Here is a 14732-nt window from a genome sequence, read left to right as displayed (position 1 = left end):
ACTTACAGCCACTTTACACCACGAGCAGCTGATTGCTATGATTTCTTTCTGTTGGAATAGCTTCTGTTGGAAGCTCTTGCCACACTGTTTGCACTTGCCGTCCTGACGTCTCCGATGGACCCAGTGGTGACGCACCACTTGGTTCTCTCGGTAGTTACGGATGCCTGCATCCCGAAAGGTTGGCTTACACTTGAAGTTTATCTGGAATGATAGAAACCATTAAGAATGCCGGGAGACAAAAATTCATGACCTTTTGATAAATTTGGGGAAAAAGGATTAGGGGCTCTTCCAAACTTTTTGTGATGGGGTTCTTACTATACGGAACAATGATGTGCCGCAGTTTTCTTTTAGATGGCCTCTCGCAGTACGGTAAACCCAAGATTGACCTCAAAGTTGAACTTACTTGTAAGACATTTCAGACCAAAACATTACACTTATTTTACAAGTTACTTCCAAAAATCAACGATGCATATTTTGAGTGAATGGTTTAAAATAAAATTCCGTTTTATGCAGTCTTTTTCCTGTTAAATTTAAAAGAAAAAGCACATTGTCATTTGAATTGTAGTAATTGTGTATGGCTTAAATAAAATCATTAAAGGCATTGAAAAACAAAACTCAAAAACTGTAGAAAATGTTTTTTTTTTTATAAGCCTCCTTTCCTGAACAATTACAATTTATAATGAAACATGTTTTTTTTTTCCCTTAAAAAAACACACCAAATTAAATTAGCTAGATTGGCCTACTTCATCAAGGAAGGCACACTGATACTTAAATTCCAAGCAAATCTTAAGACCAGAAGCAGAAAAACTTACTCTCTCCAGTTGGAGCATACATGCTGTGTGAACGATGATCTTGCAGGCCGCACATTTCCTTCTTGATCCAGTTTTCTAAAGAAGGTTAAAGATCATTTAGAGACTAAGATTTACACCCAGGGGTTTCTTGACATAAAATAACAATAAGGAAAATCATAAGAAAGCAGGCATGAATGATACTGAATGATGAACGTCTGCATGTAAGTTTGGGCTTGGCAATAATCTCATGCACAAAAAAGATGATAGCTTTTTGGGCACTGTGATCACGCGAACCAGACTTTCTTAGGCCCGGTCACGCAGGCCTCGGTAACCAGAACAAAAAACGAGAATGCTAACAATGCACGCCCTGGATTGGTTGAATGAGCGTGGGCTTATTCTGCGTGGAGCAATTCAACCAACAGAATGCGTTCTCTGTGCGTCGTGATCATTATCGTTTTCGTTATCGGCCCTTAGTCTTTTGTGCATTGAAACGTTGTACACATCTGTCTAATCAGGGTCCATGTTCATAGAGCTGCTAAGCACACAAATTTGCTTAGCATGAAATTTTGCCTTGATAAAAATAGGATTTCCCAACCAAATTTCTATGTGATTTTCAAAATAACCATACAACAGCTGAATACAAGTAACTAGGAAATTCAACAAAATGGAAATTTGGTTGGTAATCCTGTTTTTACCAAGGAAGAAATTTTACGCAGAACAAACTTTTTGGGCTTAGCAGCTCTATGAAATTGGGCCCTGGAGGTTGCAGGTTCAAGTCCTGCTCCTGTTCATTTTCTCCCCAAATATCTATCTTGGTGTTCAACCAATATTCTTCTTTAAGATAGTCTTCTTTAGGTATTTTTCTTTTTGTAGATAATTATCACTTTTTAATGTTTTTTTCCTTGTAATTGTATTTAGCCATAGAACTTTGTTTAATGTTTTTTGTGTGCGTTTCAATGTTTTAACTGTATGTGAGCATTTTAATTACCCTGTCTGGGATCTAATTAATATTAATTGAATTGAATTGAATTGAATTGAATTGAAATGAATTGAATTGAATTGAATTGATTTGATTTGAATTGAAGATTGATTTCGTCCCGTAATTTTGCATAGCAATATATTTAACCTAATGTATAGTACACTCTTTATGCTACCATTTTTGAGCAGGAAGTGAGACAGTTTGTTTAGTCACTGTTTGCAGGCAGCTGTATATATGACTTGGATTTGAAACTTTGCATGGTGGAAATATGATATAGTAAGGTTTGCGGTATCAGGTAATGATAACCTCTAAATGAATTGGGGTGGTTCTGAAATAAAAAAGTTGACAAGAGTTTAAACCCTCAACTCATTACATGGTGTACCGCAAACCCATCTTGTATCAATTTGAATTAACTGTGGCACTGGGTCTATCGGTAACAAATTTGTTTTAAAAACATTTATCTCCAATTTGGATCCCTGGGAAATTGTAATAGACTAATTAACTTGATTAGTCTATAACTAAATAATTTTAATTATTTAGAGGCAATGTCTATAGTTGTCAGACAATGAGCTCGATCAGTGAAGATCTGCACCTTTTACACATTATTTATGCATCATGCAGAAAGGAGGCTTAATTTGAAACCCGCTTATAGCATGTATACTGTACATACAGGGTCAATGCATGTGAAACCTTCCATGGTCATATTTAAGTGCTTTTCAGCTACACCATCATTGATGCTGGTCAAGTCTTAATCACATTCAAAATTAATACCAAAATTAGATATCGAACTAGTCAGCTCTTGCAAATTACGTTATTGCATGTATACAAATATGTATTCATAAATACCTCAGACAGTTTCGCTATTCCTATTGGTGGAGAGCGCGTCACGTGGGTGTGTATAAACCTTTGTTTATGACCAGTAAAAAGTGTTAACAACATGGGCGTGACATGCGAGCTCATAAGACAGTTTCTTCATTCCTGTTGGTCGAGAGCAACGGCCAGGACAGTCATGCCACATCACGCGATACGTGCGACATGCACAGCATCAAGGAGTTGTTTACCCGAGGGCGGCGGACCTGGGCCTTACCATTTCATAGCTGGAGGGGTGTTATGTTGAAATAAATCATTGAACAATTATAATTTTTGCATTTATTTTACTTTTTGACCAAAGGTGCTGATGTTTTTTGACCGAAAAGGTATTTATGAATGGGAATCAAAGTGTGTTGAATCGGCTTTCAACTAGTGGTTTAAACCCGCCGAGGCCAGTGGTTCTTGATAATTTACTTCAACTTCGTCTCGGTAAAATTACCAAGAACCAGGCCTCGTTGGGTCTAAACCACTAGTTGAAAACCTCTTCACCACAAGTTGATTCCCTTATTTATTGGTATACCATGTTGGAGTAAGTGTAGACCTACAATGTACAAGCTAATTATTATGATAATGAATAGTGCTGACCCCTGATTATTAAAAAAAGGTCATTTACAAAAATGTTATGTGTACATGTAACACGTGCCTGAAGTGATATAGATGCCAGAGGCTATGGCTGAATCACCTGCAAAGGCTAGTTCTACAGTAACTACAGTCGTAGCCAAAGACTGGACATGGTCTGTAAAACAAACTCCCTCCCCCCTCAATTACAATTTTTACTTATACAAAACAACCCCCCCCAAAAAAAAATAAAAGGGACATGAATTATTTTCATTTTGAAGTCTGGTACAGACTTGTTCATTATTGTAGACAAACAATTAGCAGATAGATCATTAAAGGCACTGTACACATTTGGTAATTACTGAAAACAACTGTTAGCATACAAACTTACTTGGTAACGAGCAACAGAGAGCTGATGATAGTATAAAACGTTGTGAGAAACGACTCCCTCTGAAGTAACGTAGTTTTTGAGAAAGAAGTAATTTCTCACTATAACAGACTTCTGACCATAAAAGCCTTTTCTGAGAGCACACTGTTTTCTACAACAAGGGTGTTTTTTCTTTCATAATTTTCTTGCAGCTTCAATGACCAATTGAGTTCAAATTTTCAAGGGCTTGTTGTTTTATTCGTATGTTGGGATACACCAAGTGGGAACACTGGTCTCTGACAATAACCAAACGCTGTGTTCAGTGCCTTTAAACAACATATCAGACATAGTAACAGAACAGATGTTCCTTCAGAAAGGAAAGCACCAATTTCCCTGCCTTCTACAAAATATAACCATGCCTCAAAAACAGTTACGTTGTTAGCTTCCTTCACACACAAAGAAAAAAATTGTCATTAAAATTTGACAAGGACCTCTCCCTATGCCAAAGAATTTAATTTAGCTCTTAATAAAATCCATGTAGATTGAAGTACAAGGTGTTGTGTAAGTGAAACATCTTGTCTTTAGTAACCGTGGCATTTAGACAGTGCAAGCTATCAGTAATTACACAATGGAGTACTGGCCTTATGTTGGCATAGTGGCAGATTCTGTTATGTGCATTTTTAGGTCTACATGTACATGTACATGTACATGTAGTGGGCAAGTGCAAAAATCATAACGGTACATAAATGCCTGGAATTGTTTTACAAGCATATACATGTTGCCCTACAAAATTATATTTTCTCTGCATTGTTTTTGGATAAAGGAATTAGACAGCGCAAGCTATTCAGTCATTCAACAATGGAGTATCAACCAAACATTGCCATATATAAGTAACAACGTTGAACATGTACACTTAAGGCAAGTGCCAATTATATAATATGGTACACAAAGAAAACAAAATTGCTGCCTTAAATTTCATCAGCAAACATAAAGAAATAATATTTTGGGTGAGCAATTTCTGTAATATTTTGATTTAAATAAAGGCATGTGAATTTTGTATAAATGCTTTTCATCATAAACAGACCTTTATCATAGTGTCTAAGTGTCGTATGGTTCCCCATAGCAATCGTACACATTGTCAATGACTTCATTTACTTTTCATGGAAGGAGGCTGACTTTTTTCTGTTATCACATACCCAAACACCATCACTGTGGTAAATAAAGACCCATCATTTGACCCCAGCGAGGTTGGTCTTTGCAAGGAGTCTATTCAAGGATATCCAGAAAGGAAAAAAAAAAATGCAATAATAGTATGAGGCATGTAACATAAATAGATTATAAAATAACACAGCAATTTCAAACAACAAAAACCAAAATAAAACAAAATAAAACAAAGTGTGTAAAACAAATTATGCATACAAATTGAAATGAATGCAGTAATGATGTTTTTTTATTTTTACTTATTTATATTGTTGTCATGATATGTTTGTAAGAAGCAACGATAAATACTTAATAGTACAAAAAGAACCGGTGTGATATGACTTTGTAAATGTTGATCAAGGTACCTGATGCTGGGTAAAACATATAAATCTAGCCATGATATGTCACTATATCTATCACTGTGTTCTCAAAGATCTGAATGAATACTTGATGATTATCAAATAATGTCTTTTTTTGTGTTACATGTATTTCTTACTGTATTTCATTTCATTGATTATGGTTGTGAAGCCATTTTGACTCACAATGTATGATTAGCACACAGTACAATTTCTAAAAGAATTATTTCAACCCCCTATCCTTCTACTTTCTGTGGCCTGTAATAAAAATTCTTGAACAACAAATAAAGTAACCCTTGCTAAGCTTAAACTTTATTTATCATCAACCTTCTACAGTACATAATCTAAATTTTCTGTGGTCCTGGTAAAAAAAAACTTGCCAAGAGTTTTTTTAGCATCAGCCTTCAATCAAGGAATGAAACAATCTATAAACAAAAACTTTCACTATTTCTATTTCTTGATCACTGTTTAAAAAAAACTTGTAGTACAACAATTCTTCCCTTCCCACTCTCCCCCATGGGGAATCAATCTTGCAAATTCATTGTTTCCGAAAGCCGCAATCTCTTAGGGGGAAAAAACATTCACTGGAGCACCTACTATCCCGGAAAAGCGTATGACCAAAAAATATTCTCAATCACAGGTGGAAATATTAATTAATGGTTTTCAAGGTTGGCTTCACACCGTGTTTACTCATGTCCTATAGCAGGATATCGTGTAATTCTTCTTCCCGAAGCAAGCTCTCAAGCAAAAGGAAAGTAAAAACATTCCGGTTTGCCAAAGTAAAAATAGTAACACCATCAGATGATGAGTACATAATGTTTTCTTATAATGTTAGACGGAATATCATTTCATTAAAATTATGAAATGTGGTTTCAAGAATCAAGTTGCTGGTTTAAGTAATAACAACTAGCCAAGTTCTTTAAAGACCTTGTGATAAATGAAATCTTCAACAGCTGTTGCTACTTTCCGAGGAAACGTGGAAGGTGAATCGGAAGGACTCAGAATAGAACAGCGGACATTTTTTCTTCTTCAGATGGGTTAGGAAATTAAGCTGGACAGTTGAATTGGACTAATTGGAAATGGGAAATTATTTGCTATGTTGCCAGCATCCACTTTATAAACATTCAGTTGGCAATCATGCATGACACTTTAAAATTAGATTGATCTATAAAAGAGCAGGGATTTTTCAGTGGTGTCTTAACCATTATAAGCCTTTTTGAGGTATGGCGGACGTGATACGCGCGCGTCACAGGCCGTGACTGATGCCACGCTCACCATGTTGGTGGTCATTAGGTTTACGTGTAAGCGCCGCGTCACCTAAAATGCGCACTTCACTGAATAACATACGTTCTATTTCTATGGTCAATACGCACAAATTTAATACAACTTTACAGTGTTGTAGCATTGTGTCCGCCATACCTCAAAAAGGCTTATTATAGGCTAAGCGAGGTCGTTTTTCAATGATCCAAAACAAAATGATATGTATATTCCAAGTACAGTACGAGTTTAATGAACCATTCTGATATGTTACCATTTCATGTTATTGAAGGCAGTTTTGGAACTGTTCGAATATTTAATACTTTATCTTCAAGTACGTGCTTATCCTCCAATCAGATTGGCAGAATGGAGTGGTGATAAAAACCTATATTGCACGGCTTATGTCACTACCTGCGTCTTGGGGTTCTGCGCCAAGTTTGCTTGAAGATAAATGCGTTATCACTAGGCGCTTGTGGAAATACGGAAAATATAGCACATCTGTGTCCCATTTCCAACGAGGCCGAAGCGCTATTTTTCCGTATTCCACTCGCACTTGTGTGATAACTTATTATATAAATATAGATACACAATGAAACTAACAGTTTAGAGCGAATTTGTATACGCAGGAAGAATAATCCCATTACACAATCTGAGAAGTGTTACGGGGTAGCGCTTCTCAGATTCAAATATTTAGGTTTAAAAACTGTCATTTTACATAACAGTTCCTTTGAAGTGAAATATTTATCAAAATGCCTCATACTATTGAAAGCTGCGGTAGCTTCTAACCACAAGCTTTTATTGACATTAATTGTTTAGAGTGATGATCAAACATAAACCTTCCCTTTTACATTGTACAATCTCAGTCTGTGGAGGCTCTCAATTTTGTTTTATTAACTTATCTGAGAAAAGATAAAGGGTTGTCTTAAAGGGATTTCACATAAAAAAAAAATGGGTATTTGTTTTAATTAGAAACATTGTCCTTCCATAATGTATGTTTAATATAAATTTAAAAAAAATAATAAAAACACTTTATAAAAAATCACTTTTGAAACATGTCACTTTCACTTGCACCAAGTCAATGCAATGATCTGAGTAAACATTCCTCAGCCTCATGTAAATTTGCAGTGATGTATTAATCAAAATAACGGATGTGTTTGAAACAAAAAAATCACGTCAGAAACTAGAGCCAACAGATTGGATGGAAATGATGATAAAATAAAAAAAGATTTTGCAACTGATAAAATAAAAACTTAAAATAAACAAAATGAAAGTCATGCATACCTTGATGTTTTTTAAGGGACACATGGCCTTGGATCGGGCGAGTTGGTACTTTAAAAGCGTTTGAAACCGTTTGTTATAAAATGCATAATTATGGTTAAAAATATGTCAAAAGTGGAATATAATGATCCACACAACCATGCCTCAAAATTGCACTGTTGTCCTTATACGTCGCGAACTAACTAACCATTTTGTGAAGTCTAATTTTTGACTACACAAAAAGTGACCGTCTGTGTTAGTTTAAAAAGTAAAAGGAAAACCACGCAATTTCAAGGCATATTTGTGCTGATCATTATATTCTACTTTTAAAACATCTTTCCAACAAACATGTATGCATTTCATAACAAATGGTTTGAAACGCTTTTCATGGACCAACTCACCCGATTCCAGGGCAACGTGTCCCTTTAACTGCAAAGAATATTGTGACGACAGAGCATCAACCAGCAAACACACGAACATGACGATCACTAGACACAAAGCAGGCGCTGTATCATCAGGGTACAGAGATGCAGTCCATGCTTGTAGGAAGTGACAATGGACTTGAAAAGGGGAGAGCCCACGGTTGTGATTTTCAAACGCGGATTTCTTATTTTGATCAAGGAGCCCATGGATATGTTTTTTTTTCTTTTTTTCTTTTTCACGTTTACCTTATTTTGATCGAGGAACCCATGGCTGCCTTCTTTGTGCAAATCTTACTTTGATCAAGGAACCCATGACTGTGTTCCTTGTGCGCATACATCTTATTTTGATCATTTGCAATGGTGCTGCAATCTGCATGTTACTGCCAATAATGCAATAGTTTTGAGATTAAGATGAACATTTCCTTATTAGTGTTGTGTTTTATATTTTAGGGAATATGGAAATTGTATTTTAATCAACTACATGTGTTTAAATAAGCACTACAATACAAGAAAGCCCCTTTTCTTCCCAATTGCTTTCATAAAATTTCTATGGTTATTGCAGTAACCTTGCTCCAAAAAAAAAGGTAATAAAAGTGAACCTTTTCAGTGTATCACATTCTTCAAATCCTATCATTAAGAGCTACCCCATTGGTAATTGAAGGAATTCAACATTAATGTTGGGAGGTAGAATGTTGATATAGACAGTAGCAGCTGCAGCAATGACAATGTCTATTTTTATTCAGCACATACCGTTGGGCTCCCCCCGTGCAAGTCCAATGGCCGAGTGACAGCATTTTTTGGTTGGACACTTACCCAGTACTGACTTACCAAGCAATCTTGCTCACCGACGTAACAGAAGTCGCCCGAAGCGTTCGTCTCCGTCCATATATGGTCACCGCTGATGGCGTTCTCCTATATGCAGGGGTCAATGAGAGGTCATGAATAACATTGAGTGATGATGATATCTTTGATTCTGTGGCTGGAGGAATTGCTTTTCTTATAAACAATGACTGACGTTGATGCAGCTGATCACACTGTCTTGAGTCACTTCGCTCCTTTTTTTTTCTCCTTCTCTATTTTTTAACCCATCTTAAAGGGATAGTGCAGCACTTGTAATCAGTTAACTTGTTTCTGTTTTTCCTCTTAAGTGCAATTTACACTACAGGATAAGTTAGTCTTGGTTCAAGTCGTTATTCTGTTGAGATAGTTAAAACCATGCGCATTCAACACTGCATACGTGTACTTGCCGGGACTATTTCACTAATAGAGGGCTGGAAGCCACATTGTGTGGTGATTGGTAATGGACGTTTTCCCAACATCGTCTACTATTGTTTAATAGTAGTGTGCGCACAATGGGCCGGATAAATAAAATCTAGCAATTACTTATCAAGTTAAAGGTTCAGCATTAACAAGAAGACTGAAAAGTAAAAGATCAGGCATGAACATTTTGCTCGCTGGATTACCTTTCACTTATAGACATATAAATAAAAACGACATTGTACAAACATTTGTATTTTTACAAGCTACTGCATGAGGAGCTTGAGATTTTACTTGAACAACAGTGTTGCATATATGGCTCGGTATCGGGTCAGTATTAAAGGGTTATTTTTCCCTTGGTCTAATGATCCAACGATAAATATTACTTATAAATTTGTTGTGTACTTTAACTGCTCTAAAAGAACCAATCTCTGGAGCGCTGGCGTGGAGAGGCTGGCTGATTCCTCATCATAGCCACCGCAGCCATCAAAAACTTGACTGAGTGGAAACTGCCCCGCCTGCATTTCAGTTAATCGCTATTGATCAGCAAGTCCATGCCTCTATTGTTATACTCCTGAATACCCCGCTATTGTGCTTTTCTCTGACCATTTACTAATCCGTTCAAGTAAATGGTGTTTTTCCAGTAAAAGGTTATTTATAGAGATTTGAGCAAATTCTCATGCCTGATCTTAAACTTATCGACATTTTGTTAATGCTGGCCTTTACACGGCCCAGTATCTTGTGAAACTATCAGGTAATAGTAAAATGTCTGTTTTATTTACATCTCAATAAGAAGAGTCCCTCAAGCATTGATTTTACCTACTAGTTCGACCAATTACTAGCAATATTAAGGCTTACTTTTATTTAAAAGGATTTAAGTAAAAGACTAGTAAAAGCAAATGCTAGTTTATATTTATCTGGCCCAATGTCTTGCACCAAGACTAAGAATGTCAAAATGGTGGACTGCATGTGGAACTTACAAAGTCAGATTCTGAAGTTCCTACTCTGTTAACAGAGCATACTGCCTATTTTATGTTCAATCATTCATTACCATGATTACTGGTTCATTTGATAAAATCATGTATTTTAATAAAATGCTAATAATGAATGTATTTCAAGATAACTTTTTAGAAAACTACTTTTGTCCAGCTTTAAAAGAAGCTGTATTACAATACATGACCTGAAATAATTGAAAAGGAATTGGTATTAAACATTTTCAACCTGAATGCTTACACTTTACAAAATGAGATATATGTAAAAAATACTGTTATGTCCTTTGCAAGAACACTCTCACCAAAACACTTGATTTCCTTTAAGTTATTAATATCTGTATTCATCCAAACTGGGTATAAACTTCAAATCTTTGCTAAAGTGCATTGGTAAAAAGTACATTTTTTAGTAAAGAACTGAACAGCAAAATACCAAAACATGAATTCAGAATGGTATTTTTTATCAAAAGGCACCTACTGTGTTTTCTAGCAAAGCTCCAGATAATTTTCATGAGCACCACTAAAAAAAATGTCATGAACTTTACGAGCGCAGACATGGCCTGATAATAAAGCAGCCAAATAGACCCAGCCAGAGGCTGTGTATATTTTCCTCTCTCACGATGAGGGTTTGCGTGGGCTACCAGTGCAGACTCCATACAGCAAGGAGACCACGCTCTTGTCTTTTAATCTAATTGGGACCCAAACGCGCTGCCATAATGCCTTCATGCCATCATGTCTCAACTGATTCTATCATGTCTTAAGTGGATGTTAAACAAAACAAAAATAAAGGTCTAGAAATTGTATAATTTGGAAAAAAAGACCAAAGAGAAAGACACATGGTTGTATAATGTTTGATTTGAATCAAAATTAAATCTGTACCCCAAAGATAACATTGTTTGGAAGTTTAAGGAGAAAGGGTATGTGTGGAAAAAAAATAAAATAAACTCTTGTCAGATGTGGAGTTGGGAATGTTTTTGGACAGATGATCCAGTCAAACTATATTGAAATAGCAAATAATGTACTGAAGTTATTCATGTCCGACCGTTGTCACCTGTGTGAACAAAATGGCGGCAGCCGACAGAGTATCATGGAGATCTTGAGCAGTCTGCGCCCCACGATCGCCATGGGTGCCTTGCACATGTGCACTGCACACTTGATTGACCTTTCATTGGTAATATTTCGATCTACTTACGTTCATAAAGGTGAATCAATGCGCAATCATACTGAAATGGGAAGGCGACTGTGATTTACGTCTGTGATTAATCCTTTTGCAGGGTCAGGATCCCATAGTTGTGGATCTAGTGGGAACACGGTCTAGGGACCCGGTTGGGAGAAGATTCCCAGTTTCTCAAAGAAAACAAATGAGGTCCACATAATGTAGAAACTTGAAACACTTTGTGAACTTACACACATCCACACAGTGTTACAGAGCTGTGTGCCGGGAGGGGGAGGGGTCACTGTGAGAAGGCATTGAGGTCCATAATGTAGGAACTTGAAACACTTTGTGAACTTACACACATCCACACAGTGTTACAGAGCTGTGTGCCGGGAGGGGGAGGGGTCACTGTAAGAAGGTGTTTGGGGAGAGTGGTATTCTACTAAGATGACTTCAAATATTAAAGACAACAATACATACACTCCAATCGACAGTGGTCCGAATCTCCTTCTCTGTTGCTGTGTAGTCACGCTGGGCTGGAAGGTGATGTGAAGGGAACCCATGAAGCTGGTTTGCGTATGCATTGGATTTAGAGATTGCTTTCCTGTAGAAAATAAAAAGAAAGTAAAAGAAAGATTGTCATTAGTTTATTCATCCCCTGTATGAAGAGATCTATTCAAGGTCAGGCAAAATGTTAAAAAGGAACCAAACAAGAATGGGATCTCGGTTGTGACCACTAATGCTGATGAGAGATATATTGATATGATCTGCAATAAACCCCCTTGGTTTATCATTCCATAGACCTTATTTACATGACGTCATATCAGTAGGGCGCCCTCAGAAAGATGCCAAAAAGCGGCCCATCATTGGCCAAACCTGTGCGCTGGGCATACAAATCTGTATGTTTTGATTGTTTCAACATCGTTTACCTCTAAGATGATGGCTGGATGACGTCAACGCATAAGGTCTATTGTGCGATTTGATTTTGCCCCCCCCCCCCCCCCACCCCCCCCCCAAAAAAAAAACAGGGATGAAATCAAGAAGAAGTTTGTTATGTTGAGGTAGTTCAAAAACTGTCAATTTCATGGAACTGCTTAAGCACAAAAGTATCTTAGCTAAAACCAGTTTTGTTACCAAATTAAGGTTAACAGTAAAAATACCATTTCACATCTGTCATTTGTGGCTGGTATTCCGCTTATTTTTGAAGAGCAGAAAATTGTTAAACAATATTTCCTGCTTAAGCAGCTTTATGAAATAGCTCCTTTGTCAATTATTCATAAAACTCAGCCTTCCTTTATAACTTCCCCTTTCATTATCTTTAGCTATAGGAAGAGACACGCCCTTCCCAAGCTTCTTGCTGCTATCAACGATGCAAATTAGAGATGAAGGCGGCATCCATTTAGGCCAAATAAAAATAAAATACGTCGAGCGTCCCAACCCGCTTCCTTTTAGAGACCAGGCCTCCTTTTCTTTTCAACTATACGAAAAAAGAGATACATTCTAATGATCTCAGGCAATTTGTTTTTTTTATTTTTTACAGCCATCGGCCGGCAATTTTGTGAAGAAGGAAAAGGCACCTCCTCCTTACTTTTTTTTAAAAGACAGGATATTTCGCCGATATATGTATCCTCATGCAGCCCCAACTGTTATAAAGGATCGCTTTATTTTGATTCACTTGAGTAGATCTTTTCTGCTATAGGAAGCAGAAAATTTGCTTTCCAGTAAGGTTTAGCTAAATAGACTTAACGGGCTCCAGGGAAATATCGATCACCCTGAATGAGCATTTGGAGCATGTGGATTGTCCCCTTCTTTTTAGATACCTGCTGATTACCACGTTCAGTGTATTTTACATTTTACACTTTCACCATCCCCCAGAGGGTTATGTGTAACTGGCTGTCATAGGGATGTGCAGTTTGGTGTTACAAGATTATGCCACGGATCCTTGGTTATACACATTAGGGCGTTATAACATGCATAGACTGTGCAGGTCCGCCGTATTTTCAACGTTTGGAACATAAAAGTGCATAACTTTATTCCTTCACACATTAAAGAAATGTAAATAATGGGTACCTAAGAGTACCCCCAAAATGATGCAAGCTTATGCCAGAGCTAATAATGCATACAACACCATCAACAGATACAGATCTCAGTGTAAAATCTGTAAGAATGTGCCCATGGGCATCACTAGAAATTTGACCATTGGCAAAACAGCCAGAGGACAGAAGTTGAAAAAGTAAAAAAAAAAAAAAAAAAATCCTTTCTTTTTCTGCTTTTGAACAAATAGGGTATTGAAAATGAATAGGGATGAAATACTCGGTTCTAAGCAACCATTTAAAAGCTTGCAGGGTCATGACATGCAATTAAGGACTGTCACGTCCATTACACTGCCATGACCCCCCCCCTTGGTTTTAAATGGCCATATAAGACCTCATCACAACTCTTTCAATTCAATTCAATCCAAAATCTTTTCATCCTTCACATCAGTTATTAATTGATGAGCAGAATGTGACTTCACAGCACAAATCACCATCGGATACAGACAACCTATTTTAAGATAAATCTTAACATTTTCTTAAAGCAAGCTACAAATCCGGCAGGCAAAATGAAATCATATTGTTCCCTTCCCAATGCAATATTTCATGACTTACAAAATGATCGTATAAGTTGATGGTATAAATCTCTGTTGTGTATAAAATTACAATGAATCTCACTGGCAAGATTTTACTTAATTCTTAACTGAGGTGTAAGAAGACAAAGAACTTGCTCAATGACTGCAGGCAAACTTCAAACATACTCTGCTGTCTCCAATGCAATATGACATCACTTAAAAGACGACTAAAAGCTAACAAATCGATCTGAGTTGTCAAGTCTTTCAATCAACACTCAACTGACAAGGATGGTTTGTCTTTCACTTAAGACATGATTAAGGTGTATTAACCCTACAGAGTTCGTCCACAGCTGGCCACAAGCAGCCTGTAAAACCCAAATGCCATCAGCCAGAAAGTCAACTCAACCAAAAAGTTCAAACGAAAGGCTAAGTCAGGAATTCCTGTTTCCCAAACATACATCAACTCATCTGCTCAGATGTATATAAGGTCATTGCATTTTAATATTAGTATATTTTGGAGCTCCTGATAATATTGGTAAATAAGGTTTATTGAGAAAGAGAGGTCTTCAAAGTATTGAACACTCATTTTTTAAGTGACACATTTTATTGTTGATTTTGTTTTTTCCCCTTCTATTTAAATGCATTTTTCATTTTATGACCTTTCG

At 36.7% G+C, this 14732-nt stretch overlaps 1 protein-coding gene across 6 annotated transcripts in view; it reads right to left on the bottom strand.

Annotated features, from left to right (window-relative positions):
• The window catches only part of LOC117291819 (diacylglycerol kinase zeta-like), a 66018-nt gene that overhangs the window by 25307 nt on the left and 25979 nt on the right, over positions 1–14732 (bottom strand). For 5 of the 6 annotated variants that reach the window (XM_033773745.1, XM_033773740.1, XM_033773744.1 and 2 more), the window contains 4 exons: positions 11940–12063; positions 8871–8969; positions 813–887; positions 7–201 (listed from right to left, as the gene is read on the bottom strand). In XM_033773745.1, the coding sequence (XP_033629636.1) occupies positions 7–201; positions 813–887; positions 8871–8969; positions 11940–12063 (493 nt within the window). The remainder of the gene's footprint in view (positions 1–6; positions 202–812; positions 888–8870; positions 8970–11939; positions 12064–14732) is intronic. The other variant, XM_033773743.1, reaches the window with a different exon arrangement.

The sequence above is a fragment of the Asterias rubens genome, chromosome 6 (genome assembly GCF_902459465.1).
Source record: "Asterias rubens chromosome 6, eAstRub1.3, whole genome shotgun sequence".
NCBI lineage: Eukaryota > Metazoa > Echinodermata > Asteroidea > Forcipulatida > Asteriidae > Asterias > Asterias rubens.
The sequence above is the reverse complement of the archived record's forward strand: the minus strand, read 5'-3'. Positions and strand labels throughout refer to the sequence as shown.